Source organism: Lineus longissimus, chromosome 15 (assembly GCF_910592395.1).
Source record: "Lineus longissimus chromosome 15, tnLinLong1.2, whole genome shotgun sequence".
Taxonomy (NCBI): Eukaryota; Metazoa; Nemertea; class Pilidiophora; order Heteronemertea; family Lineidae; genus Lineus; species Lineus longissimus.
Window position 1 is genome coordinate 15,007,820 of NC_088322.1, and position 19,061 is coordinate 15,026,880.

The following is a 19,061-nucleotide window of genomic DNA, read 5'->3' on the forward strand; positions in this document are numbered from 1 at the left end:
CGCCCTCCTCAACGATGCAGTCCTCGACAAGCACTGGAGTATCAACCACGCCCTCCTCAACGATGCAGTCCTCTACAAGCACTGGAGTATCAACCTCGCCCTCATCACCGATGCAGTCCTCTACAAGCACTGGAGTATCAACCGCGCCCTCCTCAACGATGCAGTCCTCTACAAGCATTGGAGTATCAACCACTCCCTCCTCACCGATGCAGTCCTCTACAAGCACTGGAGTATCAACCACTCCCTCCTCACCGATGCAGTCCTCGACAAGCATTGGGGTATCGACCACTCCCTCCTCAACGATGCAGTCCTCGACAAGCATTGGAGTATCAACCACTCCCTCCTCATCGATGCAGTCCTCGACAAGCATTGGGATATCAACCACTCCCTCCTCAACGATACAGTCCTCGACAACCATTGGAGTATCCACCACTCCCTCCTCAACGATGCAGTCCACGACAAGCATTAAAGTATCGACCACCCCCTCCTCAACGATGCAGTCCTCTACAAGCATTGGAGTATCAACAACTCCCTCCTCATCGATGCAGTCCTCTACAAGCATTGGAGTATCAACCACTCCCTCCTCAGCGATGCAGTCTTCGACAAGCATTGGAGTATCAACCACTCCCTCCTCATCGATGCAGACCTCGACAAGCATTGGAGTATCAACCACTTCCTCCTCGACAATGCAGTCCACGACAAGCACTGGAGTATCAACCAGTCCCTCCTCATCGATTGAGACCTCGACAAGCATTGGAGTATCCACCACTCCCTCCTCATCGATGCAGTCCTCGACAAGCATTGGGGTATCAACCACTCCCTTCTCATCGATGCAGTCCTCGACAAGCATTGGGGTATCAACCACTCCCTCCTCAACGATACAGTCCTCGACAAACATTGGAGTATCAACCACTCCCTCCTCATCGATGCAGTCCTCGACAAGCACTGGAGTATCAACCATACCCTCCTCATCGATGCAGCCCTCGACAAGCATTGGGGTATCGACCACTCCCTCCTCATCGATGCAGTCCTCGACAAGCATTGGGGTATCAACCACTCCCTCCTCATCGATGCAGTCCTCGACAAGCACTGGAGTATCTACCACACCCTCCTCATCGATGCAGCCCTCGACAAGCATTGGGGTATCAACCACTCCCTCCTCATCGATGCAGTCCTCGACAAGCATTGGGGTATCAACCACTCCCTCCTCATCGATGCAGTCCTCGACAAGCATTGGGGTATCAACCACTCCCTCCTCATCGATGCAGTCCTCGACAAGCATTGGGGTATCAACCACACCCTCCTCATCGATGCAGCCCTCGACAAGCATTGGGGTATCAACCACTCCCTCCTCATCGATGCAGTCCTCGACAAGCATTGGGGTATCAACCACTCCCTCCTCATCGATGCAGTCCTCGACAAGCATTGGAGTATCAACCACTCCCTCCTCATCGATGCAATCCTCGACAAGCACTGGAGTATCAACCACACCCTCCTCATCGATGCAGTCCTCGACAAGCATTGGAGTATCAATCACTCCCTCCTCATCGATGCAGTCCTCGACAAGCATTGGAGTATCAATCACTCCTTCCTCATCGATGCAGTCCTCGACAAGCATTGGGGTATCAACCACACTCTCCTCATCGATGCAGCCCTCGACAAGCACTGGAGTATCAACCACACCCTCCTCATCGATGCAGCCCTCGACAAGCATTGGGGTATCGACCACTCCCTCCTCATCGATGCAGTCCTCGACAAGCATTGGGGTATCAACCACTCCCTCCTCATCGTTGCAGTCCTCGACAAGCACTGGAGTATCAACCACACCCTCCTCATCGATGCACCCCTCGACAAGCATTGGAGTATCAATCACTCCCTCCTCATCGAGGCAGTCCTCGACAAGCATTGGGGTATCAACCACACCCTCCTCATCGATGCAGTCCTCGACAAGCATTGGAGTATCAATCACTCCCTCTTCATCGATGCAGTCCTCGACAAGCATTGGAGTATCAATCACTCCCTCCTCATCGATGCAGTCCTCGACAAGCATTGGGGTATCAACCACGCCCTCCTCAACGATGCAGTCCTTGACAAGCATTGGAGTATCAACCACTCCCTCCTCAACAATGCAGACGTCGACAAGCATTGGAGTATCAACCACTCCCTCCTCAACGATGCAGACCTTGACAAGCATTGTGGCATCAACCAGTACCTCCTCAGCGATGCAGTCCTCGACAAGCACTGGAGTATCAACCGCGCCCTCCACAACGATGCAATCCTCGACAAGCACTGGAGTATCAACCGCGCCCTCCTCAACGATGCAGTCGTCGACAAGCACTGGAGTATCAACCGCGCCCTCCTCAACGATGCAGTCCTTGACAAGCACTGGAGAATCAACCGCGCCCTCCTCAACGATGCAGTCGTCGACAAGCACTGGAGTATCAACCACTCCCTCCTCACCGATGCAGTCCTCGACAAGCATTGGGGTATCGACCACTCCCTCCTCACCGATGCAGTCCTCTACAAGCATTGGAGTATCAACCACTCCCTCCTCACCGATGCAGTCCTCTACAAGCACTGGAGTATCAACCACTCCCTCCTCACCGATGCAGTCCTCGACAAGCATTGGGGTATCGACCACTCCCTCCTCAACGATGCAGTCCTCGACAAGCATTGGAGTATCAACCACTCCCTCCTCATCGATGCAGTCCTCGACAAGCATTGGGGTATCAACCACTCCCTCCTCAACGATACAGTCCTCGACAACCATTGGAGTATCCACCACTCCCTCCTCAACGATGCAGTCCACGACAAGCATTAAAGTATCGACCACCCCCTCCTCAACGATGCAGTCCTCTACAAGCATTGGAGTATCAACAACTCCCTCCTCATCGATGCAGTCCTCTACAAGCATTGGAGTATCAACCACTCCCTCCTCAGCGATGCAGTCTTCGACAAGCATTGGAGTATCAACCACTCCCTCCTCATCGATGCAGACCTCGACAAGCATTGGAGTATCAACCACTCCCTCCTCGACAATGCAGTCCACGACAAGCACTGGAGTATCAACCAGTCCCTCCTCATCGATTGAGACCTCGACAAGCATTGGAGTATCCACCACTCCCTCCTCATCGATGCAGTCCTCGACAAGCATTGGGGTATCAACCACTCCCTTCTCATCGATGCAGTCCTCGACAAGCATTGGGGTATCAACCACTCCCTCCTCAACGATACAGTCCTCGACAAACATTGGAGTATCAACCACTCCCTCCTCATCGATGCAGTCCTCGACAAGCACTGGAGTATCAACCACACCCTCCTCATCGATGCAGCCCTCGACAAGCATTGGGGTATCGACCACTCCCTCCTCATCGATGCAGTCCTCGACAAGCATTGGGGTATCAACCACTCCCTCCTCATCGATGCAGTCCTCGACAAGCACTGGAGTATCTACCACACCCTCCTCATCGATGCAGCCCTCGACAAGCATTGGGGTATCAACCACTCCCTCCTCATCGATGCAGTCCTCGACAAGCATTGGGGTATCAACCACTCCCTCCTCATCGATGCAGTCCTCGACAAGCATTGGGGTATCGACCACTCCCTCCTCATCGATGCAGTCCTCGACAAGCATTGGGGTATCAACCACACCCTCCTCATCGATGCAGCCCTCGACAAGCATTGGGGTATCAACCACTCCCTCCTCATCGATGCAGTCCTCGACAAGCATTGGGGTATCAACCACTCCCTCCTCATCGATGCAGTCCTCGACAAGCATTGGAGTATCAACCACTCCCTCCTCATCGATGCAGTCCTCGACAAGCACTGAAGTATCAACCACACCCTCCTCATCGATGCAGTCCTCGACAAGCATTGGAGTATCAATCACTCCCTCCTCATCGATGCAGTCCTCGACAAGCATTGGAGTATCAATCACTCCTTCCTCATCGATGCAGTCCTCGACAAGCATTGGGGTATCAACCACACTCTCCTCATCGATGCAGCCCTCGACAAGCACTGGAGTATCAACCACACCCTCCTCATCGATGCAGCCCTCGACAAGCATTGGGGTATCGACCACTCCCTCCTCATCGATGCAGTCCTCGACAAGCATTGGGGTATCAACCACTCCCTCCTCATCGTTGCAGTCCTCGACAAGCACTGGAGTATCAACCACACCCTCCTCATCGATGCACCCCTCGACAAGCATTGGAGTATCAATCACTCCCTCCTCATCGAGGCAGTCCTCGACAAGCATTGGGGTATCAACCACACCCTCCTCATCGATGCAGCCCTCGACAAGCACTGGAGTATCAACCACACCCTCCTCATCGATGCAGCCCTCGACAAGCATTGGGGTATCAGCCACACCCTCCTCATCGATGCAGCCCTCGACAAGCATTGGGGTATCAACCACACCCTCCTCATCGATGCAGTCCTCTACAAGCACTGGAGTATCAGCCACTCCCTCCTCATCGATGCAGTCCTCGACAAGCATTGGAGTATCAACCACTCCCTCCTCATCGATGCAGTCCTCGACAAGCACTGGAGTATCAACCACACCCTCCTCATCGATGCAGTCCTCGACAAGCATTGGAGTATCAATCACTCCCTCCTCATCGATGCAGTCCTCGACAAGCATTGGAGTATCAATCACTACCTCCTCATCGATGCAGTCCTCGACAAGCATTGGGGTATCAACCACGCCCTCCTCAACGATGCAGTCCTTGACAAGCATTGGAGTATCAACCACTCCCTCCTCAACAATGCAGACGTCGACAAGCATTGGAGTATCAACCACTCCCTCCTCAACGATGCAGACCTTGACAAGCATTGTGGCATCAACCAGTCCCTCCTCAGCGATGCAGTCCTCGACAAGCACTGGAGTATCAACCGCGCCCTCCACAACGATGCAATCCTCGACAAGCACTGGAGTATCAACCGCGCCCTCCTCAACGATGCAGTCGTCGACAAGCACTGGAGTATCAACCGCGCCCTCCTCAACGATGCAGTCCTTGACAAGCACTGGAGAATCAACCGCGCCCTCATCAACGATGCAGTCCTCGACAAGCACTGGAGTATCAACAGCACTCTCCTCAACGATGCAGTCCTCGACAAGCACTGGAGTATCAACCGCGCCCTCCTCAACGATGCAGTCCTCGACAAGCACTGGATTATCAACCGCGCCCTCCTCAACGATGCAGTCCTCGACAAGCACTGGAGTATCAACCGCGCCCTCCTCAACGATGCAGTCCTCGACAAGCACTGGAGTATCAACCACGCCCTCCTCAACGATGCAGTCCTTGACAAGCACTGGAGAATCAACCGCGCCCTCATCAACGATGCAGTCCTCGACAAGCACTGGAGTATCAACAGCACTCTCCTCAACGATGCAGTCCTCGACAAGCACTGGAGTATCAACCGCGCCCTCCTCAACGATGCAGTCCTCGACAAGCACTGGAGTATCAACCGCGCCCTCCTCAACGATGCAGTCCTCGACAAGCACTGGAGTATCAACCACGCCCTCCTCAACGATGCAGTCCTCTACAAGCACTGGAGTATCAACCTCGCCCTCCTCACCGATGCAGTCCTCTACAAGCACTGGAGTATCAACCGCGCCCTCCTCAACGATGCAGTCCTCTACAAGCATTGGAGTATCAACCACTCCCTCCTCACCGATGCAGTCCTCTACAAGCACTGGAGTATCAACCACTCCCTCCTCACCGATGCAGTCCTCGACAAGCATTGGGGTATCGACCACTCCCTCCTCAACGATGCAGTCCTCGACAAGCATTGGAGTATCAACCACTCCCTCCTCATCGATGCAGTCCTCTACAAGCATTGGGGTATCAACCACTCCCTCCTCAACGATACAGTCCTCGACAACCATTGGAGTATCCACCACTCCCTCCTCAACGATGCAGTCCACGACAAGCATTAAAGTATCGACCACCCCCTCCTCAACGATGCAGTCCTCTACAAGCATTGGAGTATCAACAACTCCCTCCTCATCGATGCAGTCCTCTACAAGCATTGGAGTATCAACCACTCCCTCCTCAGCGATGCAGTCTTCGACAAGCATTGGAGTATCAACCACTCCCTCCTCATCGATGCAGACCTCGACAAGCATTGGAGTATCAACCACTCCCTCCTCGACAATGCAGTCCACGACAAGCACTGGAGTATCAACCAGTCCCTCCTCATCGATTCAGACCTCGACAAGCATTGGAGTATCCACCACTCCCTCCTCATCGATGCAGTCCTCGACAAGCATTGGGGTATCAACCACTCCCTTCTCATCGATGCAGTCCTCGACAAGCATTGGGGTATCAACCACTCCCTCCTCAACGATACAGTCCTCGACAAACATTGGAGTATCAACCACTCCCTCCTCATCGATGCAGTCCTCGACAAGCACTGGAGTATCAACCACACCCTCCTCATCGATGCAGCCCTCGACAAGCATTGGGGTATCGACCACTCCCTCCTCATCGATGCAGTCCTCGACAAGCATTGGGGTATCAACCACTCCCTCCTCATCGATGCAGCCCTCGACAAGCATTGGGGTATCAACCACTCCCTCCTCATCGATGCAGTCCTCGACAAGCATTGGGGTATCAACCACTCCCTCCTCAACGATACAGTCCTCGACAAACATTGGAGTATCAACCACTCCCTCCTCATCGATGCAGTCCTCGACAAGCACTGGAGTATCAACCACACCCTCCTCATCGATGCAGCCCTCGACAAGCATTGGGGTATCGACCACTCCCTCCTCATCGATGCAGTCCTCGACAAGCACTGGAGTATCTACCACACCCTCCTCATCGATGCAGCCCTCGACAAGCATTGGGGTATCAACCACTCCCTCCTCATCGATGCAGTCCTCGACAAGCATTGGGGTATCAACCACTCCCTCCTCATCGATGCAGTCCTCGACAAGCATTGGGGTATCGACCACTCCCTCCTCATCGATGCAGTCCTCGACAAGCATTGGGGTATCAACCACACCCTCCTCATCGATGCAGCCCTCGACAAGCATTGGGGTATCAACCACTCCCTCCTCATCGATGCAGTCCTCGACAAGCATTGGGGTATCAACCACTCCCTCCTCATCGATGCAGTCCTCGACAAGCATTGGAGTATCAACCACTCCCTCCTCATCGATGCAGTCCTCGACAAGCACTGGAGTATCAACCACACCCTCCTCATCGATGCAGTCCTCGACAAGCATTGGAGTATCAATCACTCCCTCCTCATCGATGCAGTCCTCGACAAGCATTGGAGTATCAATCACTCCCTCCTCATCGATGCAGTCCTCGACAAGCATTGGGGTATCAACCACACTCTCCTCATCGATGCAGCCCTCGACAAGCACTGGAGTATCAACCACACCCTCCTCATCGATGCAGCCCTCGACAAGCATTGGGGTATCAACCACACCCTCCTCATCAATGCAGCCCTCGACAAGCATTGGGGTATCAACCACACCCTCCTCATCGATGCAGTCCTCTACAAGCACTGGAGTATCAGCCACTCCCTCCTCATCGATGCAGTCCTCGACAAGCATTGGAGTATCAACCACTCCCTCCTCATCGATGCAGTCCTCGACAAGCACTGGAGTATCAACCACACCCTCCTCATCGATGCAGTCCTCGACAAGCATTGGAGTATCAATCACTCCCTCCTCATCGATGCAGTCCTCGACAAGCATTGGAGTATCAATTACTCCCTCCTCATCGATGCAGTCCTCGACAAGCATTGGGGTATCAACCACACCCTCCTCATCGATGCAGCCCTCGACAAGCACTGGAGTATCAACCACACCCTCCTCATCAATGCAGCCCTCGACAAGCATTGGGGTATCAACCACACCCTCCTCATCGATGCAGCCCTCGACAAGCATTGGGGTATCAACCACACCCTCCTCATCGATACAGTCCTCGACAAGCACTGGAGTATCAGCCACTCCCTCCTCATCGATGCTGTCCTCGACAAGCATTGGAGTATCAACCACTCCCTCCTCATCGATGCAGTCCTCGACAAGCATTGGGGTATCAACCACTCCCTCCTCATCGATGCAGCCCTCGACAAGCATTGGAGTATCAACCACACCCTCCTCATCGATGCAGCCCTCGACAAGCATTGGAGTATCGACCACACCCTCCTCAAAAATGCATTCCTCGACAAGCATTGGGGTATCGACCACTCCCTCCTCAACGATGCAGGCCTCGACAAGCATTGGAGTATCAACGACTTCCTCCTCAACGATGCAGACCTCGACAAGCATTGGAGTATCCACCACTCCCTCCTCAACGATGCAGCCCTCGACAAGCATTGGAGTATCAACCACTCCCTCCTCAACAATGCAGTCCTCGACACACATTGGGGTATCGACCACTCCCTCCTCAACGATGCAGGCCTCGACAAGCATTGGAGTATCAACCGCGCCCTCCTCATCGATGCAGTCCACGACAAGCATTGGAGCATCAACCACTCCCTCCTCAACGATGCAGACCTCGACAAGCATTGGAGTATCAACCACTCCGTCCTCAACGATGCAGACCTCGACAAGCATTGGAGTATCAACCACTCCCTCTTTATCGATGCAGTCCTCGACTAGCATTGGAGTATCAATCGCGCCCTCCTCAACGATGCAGACCTCGACAAGCATTGGAGTATCAACCACTCCCTCTTCATCGATGCAGTCCTCGACAAGCATTGGAGTATCAACCGCGCCTTCCTCATCGATGCTGTCCTCGACAAGCATTGGAGTATCAACCACTCCCTCTTCAACGATGCAGACCTCGACAAGCATTGGAGTATCAACCACTCCCTCCTCAACGATGCAGACCTCGACAAGCATTGGAGTATCAACCACTCCCTCTTCATCGATGCAGTCCTCGACAAGCATTGGAGTATCAACCACTCCCTCTTCATCGATGCAGCCCTCGACAAGCATTGGGGTATCAACCACACCCTCCTCATCGATGCAGCCCTCGACAAACATTGGGGTATCAACCACACCCTCCTCATCAATGCAGTCCTCTGCAAGCACTGGAGTATCAGCCACTCCCTCCTCATCGATGCAGTCCTCGACAAGCATTGGAGTATCAACCACTCCGTCCTCAACGATGCAGACCTCGACAAGCATTGGAGTATCAACCACTCCCTCTTCATCGATGCAGTCCTCGACTAGCATTGGAGTATCAATCGCGCCCTCCTCAACGATGCAGACCTCGACAAGCATTGGAGTATCAACCACTCCCTCTTCATCGATGCAGTCCTCGACAAGCATTGGAGTATCAACCGCGCCCTCCTCATCGATGCTGTCCTCGACAAGCATTGGAGTATCAACCACTCCCTCCTCAACGATGCAGACCTCGACAAGCATTGGAGTATCAACCACTCCCTCCTCAACGATGCAGACCTCGACAAGCATTGGAGTATCAACCACTCCCTCTTCATCGATGCAGTCCTCGACAAGCATTGGAGTATCAACCACTCCCTTTTCATCGATGCAGACCTCGACAAGCATTGGAGTATCAACCACTCCCTCCTCAACGATGCAGACCTCGACAAGCATTGGAGTATCAACCACTCCATCTTCATCGATGCAGTCCTTGACAAGCATTGGAGTATCAACCGCGCCCTCCTCATCGATGCTGTCCTCGACAAGCATTGGAGTATCAACCACTCCCTCCTCAACGATGCAGACCTCGACAAGCATTGGGGTGTCCACCACTCTCTCCTCATCGATGCAGTCCTCGACAAGCATTGGAGTATCAACCGCGCCCTTCTCATCGATGCAGACCTCGACAAGCGTTGGAGTATCAACCACTCCCTCCTCAACGATGCAGTCCTCGACAAGCATTGGAGTATCAACCGCGCCCTCCTCATCGATGCAGACCTCGACAAGCATTGGAGTATCAACCACTCCCTCCTCAACGATGCACACCTCGACAAGCATTGGAGTATCGACCACTCCCTCCTCATCGATGCAGTCCACGACAAGCATTGGAGTATCCACCACTCCCTCCTCATCGATGCAGTCCTTGACAAGTATTGGAGTATCCACCACTCCCTCCTCAACGATGCAGACCTCGACAAGCATTCGAGTATCCACCACTCCCTCCTCATCGATGCAGTCCTCGACAACCATTGGAGTATCCACCACTCCCTCCTCAACGATGCAGTCCACGACAAGCATTGGAGTATCCACCACTCCCTCCTCATCGATGCAGTCCTCGACAACCATTGGAGTATCCAAAACTCCTTCCTCAACGATGCAGTCCACGACAAGCATTAAAGTATCGACCACTCCCTCCTCAACGATGCAGTCCTCTACAAGCATTGGAGTATCAACCACTCCTTCCTCAACGATGCAGTCCTCTACAAGCATTGGAGTATCAACCACTCCCTCCTCAACGATGCAGTCCTCTACAAGCATTGGAGTATCAACGATTCCCTCCTCAACGATGCAGTCCTCTACAAGCATTGGAGTATCGACCACTCCCTCCTCATCGATGCAGTCCTCGACAAGCATTGGAGTATCAACCACTCCCTCCTCAACGATGCAGTCCTCTACAAGCATTGGAGTATCGACCACTCCCTCCTCATCGATGCAGTCCTCGACAAGCATTGGAGTATCAACCACTCCCTCCTCAACGATGCAGTCTTCTACAAGCATTGGAGTATCAACGACTCCCTCCTCAGCGATGCAGTCCTCTACAAGCATTATAGCATCGACCACACCCTCCCCAACGATGCAGACCTCTACAAGCGTTGGAGCATCAACCAATCCCTCCTTAACGATGCAGTCCTCGACAAGCATTGAAGTATCAACCACTCCCTCCTCAGCGATGCAGTCCTCGACAAGCACTGGGGCATCCGCCACTCCCTTTTCGACGACGCAGGCCTCAACAATTACCCCAACGCTAACTACTTCAACTACACCTAAAACTCCAGTCCTAACAATTACAACTCCAGTTCCAACTACAACAACTCCGGCTGCAGAAACTGGAATCAACCCAGGGGCAAGTTTTGTTCGAATTTTCGTCTTGACGATTGATTTCGACTACGGATCAGACATTTTAAACTCGACCAGCGAGGCTCATAAGAAGCTTGTGAAAGCAGTTGTGTCTTTCGTAAGTACAATCTTGATTTGTTTACGAAAATTGTCCTTCATTCCATTAGTAACTCTCACTAAATTAATGATTATAATATACGTTGGAACTCATCAAAATTCGTTAAACTTAATGATCAGATATTGAGGAGCCGACCAAAGAGGCATACAAGAAACTGTTTCTGGTTGCGAAAGTTGATTTATTCTAAGTAACTCCCATACTTAACAATCATGATATCTGTTGGATGGGACGCCCACAGATGTAATTACCAAAACGTAACCAGACAATGCGCCATTTTGAAATCGGAACAAAACTATTTTATTTTTGGAAATCTCCAGGAACTTACCTAATAAATTTCATCATTTCAGATGCGAAATGTTATGAATTTCTTCTTCCATATTGAATACCAAGTTACAGGGATAAGGTTAGTTGTCATTGGTTGCATCCGTTGGCTACCCAGCTTCAAATTTTGAGAAGAGAAGGTGCTCACAATAAGCTTCATATGTTGATGTCAATATCCTTTTGGGCTTCTGTGCGAATAATGTTTGGCCGATTTGTTCAGGTCAGGTTTTCCCTTACGGAGGCGAACATGTCGAAACCAATACACTACATGTACACAAATACATACAAAAAATGTATGTCGTTAACATGGTTACTAAAATGTAAACCTCCCCTTGGGTCTCAAAGTACGACTGATGAAAGAAACAATTGTTGAAGAAATTGGCCAGGTTTTTTTTGCTCAGCAGCCCAAATGGATAGTGACATTAACTCTAGAAGCTGACCGAGATTTACTGCAAATCCGTAGAGTAGCTCCCATTTGTTGATTTCAAACGAGGATTTGGCACTGGCTAATCAGGTTTTACAATTTACAATTTTCTTAATTTTTCAGACGAGGTTCTGCCATTGTTGACGTGAAATTCAGCGTTTCTTTAGCAGACTTAAACAATGCATCAGCTGCCTCTGATGGGAGTTTCGACCTCGAAGCCGCAATGGTCTCGAAAGCGTTGGACGCATCGGCTCACAACGTCACTGTTGATAATAACCCCGTGAACTATACGGGAATGGTGATTAGTCTACAAAAGGGTGAGTTTACTTACCAGGAGTATTCTCCTCTTGACATTGCAGCGGTCGGCTACTGAAAAAGCCTTTGGTTTAGAGCTTTCTACAAGAAAGTACCTACACCTGTACCATGAATAGATTTAACTTAGAAAACGTATTTCATACGATTCTGTCATGAAGAGATTTATAAAAGAAATGTAACCAATAAACTTCTCAACACAGAACAGATGCATTAGAAACGAAGTATACGGCAAAAAATATTAGTCCCCCTGAGCACGATATTCAGGAAAAACGTTCCGCAGCCTGGTAGCTGATGATTAGAAGAGTCGACTAACTTAATGTGATGCGCTTTGAGCGATTGAATCCAGTTGGATTTAGCGCTATGTAAGTCTCATAACTATTATCATAACTTGGCGGGATCCTACTTTCTTTCACATATACGAAGCAATCCTCATCACTTCTATTTATCAAACACATCTTTCTTTCTTCAGACGCCTTTCAGACTAACTTCACAACGTGTGACGCCAAGCCTTGCAACCCGGGACTCCAGTGCCGTAACTTGCAGCCAGACAAGCCGTACGCCTTTGTCTTCACTTGTCTCGCTAAATGCAAGGATTACTCTTGTGGCATTTTCAGCGAATGCAATCTGAATGATGAGGGAGAACCTTTCTGTGCGTAAGTACATGATCCTGATATAAACTTCGATGGTAACTCTCAAGATTTACAATTAGCTTAGCCGTCTTCGTCTTTATAGTTTGACCAGCTGAGAGAGTCTGACGTGTAACACAAATATGGTGAAGATAAAGTTGACATTGTTTACAAACGTGTCAAACCTGTCGGTCAAAGGGAGAACTAACTACCAGTGAAAAATGTAGGATTGTTTTCATATTTTTATTTGAATATGAAGTGTCAATCTGACGAACTGTTGTCTTTTTCAGATACGTCGACTCAACACTCAAACTCTTCATTGGATTATCTATCGCCGGTTTCTTCGTCCTCATCATCATTATTGGTATCATTTGCTTGTTCTTTAAGTTGAGGAGGTCGAGGTAAGGGAATAGAATCAAATGTAACGTTTGTCCAAGATTCCAGTGTTCCTAGCAAAAGAATGCACGGCATATTTTCTTCAAACAAAGCTCGCTCGTACCTAGGTCCAATTCCCATTGTTCTACAGTCTAATCAAGGGGTTACCTGGGCAAATTTTGATAACATCGACCCCCACGAAACACCTTCAGGGTGGTCGATAGGGCTTAACCAGCAAGGCCAGATAAGCGAAATGAAAAAAGCACTCACCCAGAGGGCTGCGCGTACTTCCCATTCGTGACTCTCTTTTTCATTCCCGTCGTTTTATTTCTCAGTTCGTCCGTTTCAACGTGTTAATCGATGGAACATATAGGAAGCAGGAGCCAGTTGCACATGGTTTGTCTAAACGTTTCCCTTGGGTTTGTCATACCCAATCCAAGGGAACTTTATAGAAAAGGCCATAAAGAAGACAATGAGATCGTCCTGTGAAGTTCACAGGGGAGCAACTGTTGCTGTTTGTTACAAAAATGAAATATTCTGATGGCCAGCTAGCGGTATAAACAATTGAGGTTCACGAAATCACTTTCTGTGAACGAAAATCGTAACAATACGCCATTAACGTCTTCAGATGGCTTGAGTGTTATCTACGTCAGATGCACAGCAATTCTAATGTAAATAAATTCTGTTTTCATCATGTACTGGCAGTTCAAAGTTGGTTCGAAATAATAGAGAACTCGTAATGATAGGCGCCATAGTGTATATTAGTTTCCATGCTGTGACGTCGCTGTACATTACACTTATGTGATAAAATTACAAAAATGAATGTCGTTTGAAATAGAATAATTACAACTAAAATCCATGTTTGTATCATTTCTATTAACTGTATAAAAATGAAGAGGCCTAGCACAGGCCATTTGGGGCAATGGTGGACTATTCAAACCGGACGGAACCACGTCATCAAATGTAGTATTCTTGTGCATGAGTCATGGATTAACATGTTCTTTCCACTTTGTAATTACAGAAAGGACGACGGGGAGAGCGACACGACATCCTCCGAAAGTATTCATGAAGCACCCTCAGCCAGGAATATTGCGTTTTTGGATGGCCATGACCAGGTATGTATACGACGAGAGTTATCATTCAACTTTGAACTACTAACTGAAGTTTGTTGAATTATGAAACCTGGCGGGACAAAGCAAGATGACTTGTGTGAGGATCCAGGTCTCAGTCAAACAAGACACATCGTCACCACGTTCTTGTATATATTTTATTTCCCCATACGAATAACTCTAACCAAAAACGGAAACATACAAAGTAAACAAATCAATAAAATATCATACATATTGCACTGACGTACTACATCCATGGAAATCTATCACTTTGGCACCTTCATAGCAACTACGACAGATTACTTATTTGTCCGCACACTACCGCTGGATCACTCCGTTCTGAGGCACAGCATCTTCTTATCGAGCGTCCATTCCGGCTGGTAACATTCGGGGCAAGGGCATTCTCAGTGCATGCCCCTCGAATGTGGAACTCACTAGGCCATGACCTGAGGAAAGAAACTGACTCCATCACCTTACAAAAAAACTTGAAAACTTTCCTCTTCCGCGAGCATTTTGGAGTGTGAGCGCTTTTGAACATTGTATTCAGTGGGAAAGGTGCTATAAAAAAGATACTTTCATTCAGAGTACTCATCAAAAACGTCTCATTGTTAATGTCATTTCTAATGGGTTGCTGTTTTGTTTTCAGTCGAGCATACAGTACGATTACTTCGACGCGTACCTGGGTTGCAAACATGACTCTCTTGGTAAACCGGTAAGTGTCAAGTTGTACCATGGCAAGTGGGCTTAGATATTACAATATTTGATGGGGAGGCTGCTTCCTTAGGCATGTTCGGCCCCCATGACTCAACAGGTGTATTTATTGGTTCAGGTCTCTGACTAGCAGCCATGGGGTCCCTGGTTCGATCTTCCTAGTGTCGGCGTGAGACTCTAGGCCCATGTTAGTCATCTCTTCCTTCAAAGAAATAGTGACATACATGAAACAAACCGGAGCAATCCTGTTAAGTAATCTTCAATCTTAGGTCCGTTTTTCTTTTTCAGATAAGGATTCCTCGTCCCAAAGTCAGTGCCAAGAAGCTTGGCTTACACCACATGGCGAGGTCATCGGACGAGGGCTCATCAAGCTCACCGGACGAGGTAAGATTCTTATCGTTTTGATGGGATATCGCCCGTGCTGAACTGTTAGCTCAGTAGGCTCCGCAATCCTAGCATAGAACACGCGCTCAGTTGATTGTGTATCGACCATCAAGGTCGACACGGACTGTAGCTCTGGCCGCACCGTGAGACAAGCACTAAACGGGTTCGTTTCCACGGAAAACGCTGCAAAACATATCGTCACGTGTTCCTCTTTTCCCCTATAATGAAAACTATACCGATATTGTATGGAAACACTGACACTTATGTAGAAGAACCGAACAAGAATGATCTTGACCGTTTTAACGTCGAACTCATTTGCCCTTTTCGGAAAAAAAACGCCGTGTTAATGCAAAATATTGGCGAGAAACGGGGTCGAACCCACGACAATCGTGTTATTACATTTAGCACGACGCTCTAACCAACTGAGCTAACCTGTCGGACATGTTAAACGGAATACATCACAGGTGTTGATAACGTTCAAGGTGGCTCATCATGAAAGCGGTGACTGTATGAAAAAATATCTTGTTCCAATTTTGCAAACGTCCAACACTCAGAATATAATCTATCTTTTCAGGGAACCAACACTGAGATTTAAGACTTGGCGACACTTTGAAAAAACGTAGTATTAGTCAGTGCCGAGCGAATAAACTGTCGACGTTAAACATTTTATCTCCAAGGACATCGTTTCGAGATTGTGTGATATTTTTTGAGATTTCCCTTCCAATTCGGAAGGAAAGCTGATTGTCCTTGGGGAAACTTTCGTCATGAACTGGCACGGGGTGGCTGTCAGGTGACTACAGCAACAACCACAACGAACGACACGAGCGCCCCGCGCGGGGGTTTAGTGTCCTTATCTCGTCTGTCATCGTTTCGTGGACTCGAGGAACTGTTCCTCCGGTTGCAATCTTCCAATTTAGGTGCTCCTTACTAAACATCATTGTGTAAATATATTTATAATTTTGTGTACATACATGTAGAAACTCAGGAGCAAATTTTAACATGATTCGAAATGTCGGGTGTGGGCAACTTGCGAAAATGTAGGCGTTACTGGAATTAGAATCTGATAGCGAATTATTGGCTCCTCTTGCGAGCCAACTTAAATTCGAAACAGCATCGGAAAGCTCTTCGCAGAATGCTCTGCGAATGAGGAGGGGGGGGGGGGTTATTGTTAGAAAACCAACTTAAAGGCCGGAAGGTTTTATCTGGAATAACTTAACATTCATTTGATAGAGGGCGCCTCTCAATTCTTCTGGTACACCTGAAGAAAGTTCCGTATTGCACAGTCATTGTCAATGCTTTTCATTGAGATAAATGGTCGTATTCCACAAACATTTTGTAATTTCGGTAACGCCTATCTTGTTATTCTTGTAACTGAACGATGTGGGCTGGACCCATGCCAAGTCAAGTATTAGGGTAAACCTTCATACCTGGTGATACTATTCATAATTATATTTCCTTATATTGATGTATATACATGTACTGCGGCAAAAGAAATATCTGGACGCCGCGTCGAGCAAGCACATTAAGAGATTTCCAAAAGCAAATTGTGCGGTTAGTTCCGGTGGATTAATCAATTAAAATGGCCAAATTCTGCATCCCCGTTGTGTTCATTTGCAATCAGCCAATCAGAAGGCTCGAAAGCGGGGTTATTTCCGGTCAATTTACGCTTTTGGAAATGGGTGAATAGTGTAGTTTATTTTCGACAAAATGTGATGATAGTTAGCGACTGTAACCAGTCCCTATATAGTAGAGGACATCGTTATATAACCTGGCCCATGGTAGTCTCGGTAATATCGTGGTGGAAACAAGGCTGTGATAATGTTTGAGGTGTGTGTGTGGGGGGGGGGGGGTCGAAGGCTTTCAGGCTACGCCAATGATTGTGAAATCTCGCGAACGACCAAACGAGTTATGTACTGGAAATTACCGAGACTGTACAATCCTACGATCCTGTATTTGCATGGTAAGGCCGAGTCTACACTGACGAAATCTAGGTGATGACGACCAACCTAGTCGAGCTCAAAACCTACCGTACATCATCCTGTAGTTTGAGAAGCGATATGCGTGTAATAGAAAACGTTGAATAACGAATGATAGTGTGGCCTCATAAGATCAACTCTGTATTTCTTTCTTCGTTGTTTTCATGCAAATTATAACATTTCTCATTTTGCTGAGACCATGCGCCGTCAGCAGATATATTACATTATACATATCCAAGTCTCAGCCACGAAGCTGAAAATGATGAAAAAGAAGAAAAGATGATGACGATAGAATGTCTAAGGCGGTCCATCAAGAATGTGTGAATAAATCTATTTATTATGTTATGTTTTTATAATAGTGTTTAGTCCAGTTCATTGTGTAGTAACCCATCATCCTCATGACAATTAACATGGTCCATCCCATCCGAAAAAAGCATGTTGGTGATTGTTGCTGTCATTATTCAGCAACCTTTGCATTCCAATGCTGCTTTCCCTTTACGCGTAACAGCAGTAGGCCCTGTCTTTGCTACGCACTCTCAATCTTGGCTAACCAGCTATTGACACGGCGGGTGAAGGCATCAGTTTGCCCAAAACAATACGTGCTTACCAGGAGAGGAAAGGACGACACTAAACAAACAGACAAGTATTAGTTCATTTTGAGGAGCGTTCAGGCCCGCATTTATAATTTCTACCCGATTGTACCCCTCTAACAATGGGAGGGCTTTGATTCTATTGTGTTAGAAAGGTACACCAATACCTTTACCCACCATGATTGAACTCTCTCTTACACAAGCATACCCCACGGTCTTCGATCAAAGACAAAAATATTCGTACGCGATTTCACTCACGCATAACTAATCGTGGTGATCACCTCTCCAGTTGTTCAGGCAGGCAGCAGGGGTAACAGCGTATTACGTAACCACCCGCCACTCGTTCCATTTGCCAGATTAACTGCGAATACGACAACAAGTTGGTATTGCATGAGCGATGTCTCATACGAATAAGATAATTTTGTCTTTGATCGGAGACCGTGTTCCGATTAGCCATTGATGCCGTGAGAATGTAAGGTTTGTCCAGTGATATCGATATCAATAAGCACAATAAAGGAACTCCCTTCCTGATATTTGACCTGCACTAGATATCCATTGTAATGGTCAAATGTGTAGGCCTGTTCATGGTGAATGAGTTATGAGGACATTTACAATGGGTAGACCATTTTGTCGTCCGAATTCCTGGCTTGTTTTGCAATATATCTCGTAAAGCCCTCGTGATATTTGACGCTTACTAGAAAATATTTTCAGACGATTGGAATGTTTTTCTAAATGAGGAATGTGTTGATGTTGTCAAAGCGACACACACATAGTACACCGTACGTCATCAGATCTTCAGACGAGTGTCACTGTCATCTGCCAAAAACCTGATTGTCCACACCCATCAGACAATTGGCAATGTCGACATATTTACATACTGCACATGTTTTGACCGTATTACACTAGTCGTTTGCCGGTTGATGCCATTCAATCAGACGAGAAAGAACCTTCTCGAACTTAAAGGGGTACACCGTTCCAGTAAAATAGAAATCCGCCAATACACAATGCCGTAGTGCAGTTATTATGTGTACAAAGTTGTTTAAACTTGGTATTCATAGTATTTGTATATCAGTCTTCACAATG

At 48.3% G+C, this 19,061-nt stretch overlaps 1 protein-coding gene across 1 annotated transcript; it reads left to right on the forward strand.

The window, feature by feature from the left end:
- Positions 1-10,321: 10,321 nt before the first annotated feature.
- On the forward strand, positions 10,322-17,735 carry LOC135499713 (mucin-17-like). Its single transcript, XM_064790650.1, has 9 exons — positions 10,322-11,147; positions 11,495-11,550; positions 12,016-12,209; positions 12,677-12,860; positions 13,124-13,234; positions 14,230-14,323; positions 14,964-15,029; positions 15,317-15,412; positions 15,987-17,735. The coding sequence occupies exons 1-9, from the start codon at positions 10,335-10,337 to the stop codon at positions 16,005-16,007; spliced, it is 1,635 nt and encodes a 544-aa protein (XP_064646720.1). The 5' UTR covers positions 10,322-10,334; the 3' UTR covers positions 16,008-17,735.
- The last annotated feature ends 1,326 nt before the right edge of the window (positions 17,736-19,061 follow it).

Bases quoted from the DNA above. Each gene is read 5' to 3' on its own strand.
- LOC135499713 (XM_064790650.1), top strand. From the start codon at position 10,335: ATGCAGTCCTCTACAAGCATTGGAGTATCAACCACTCCTTCCTCAACG. The intron at 14,324-14,963 runs GTATGTATACGA...TTTTGTTTTCAG, and splicing joins TTTTGGATGGCCATGACCAG to TCGAGCATACAGTACGATTA. The intron at 15,413-15,986 runs GTAAGATTCTTA...CTATCTTTTCAG, and splicing joins CATCAAGCTCACCGGACGAG to GGAACCAACACTGAGATTTA.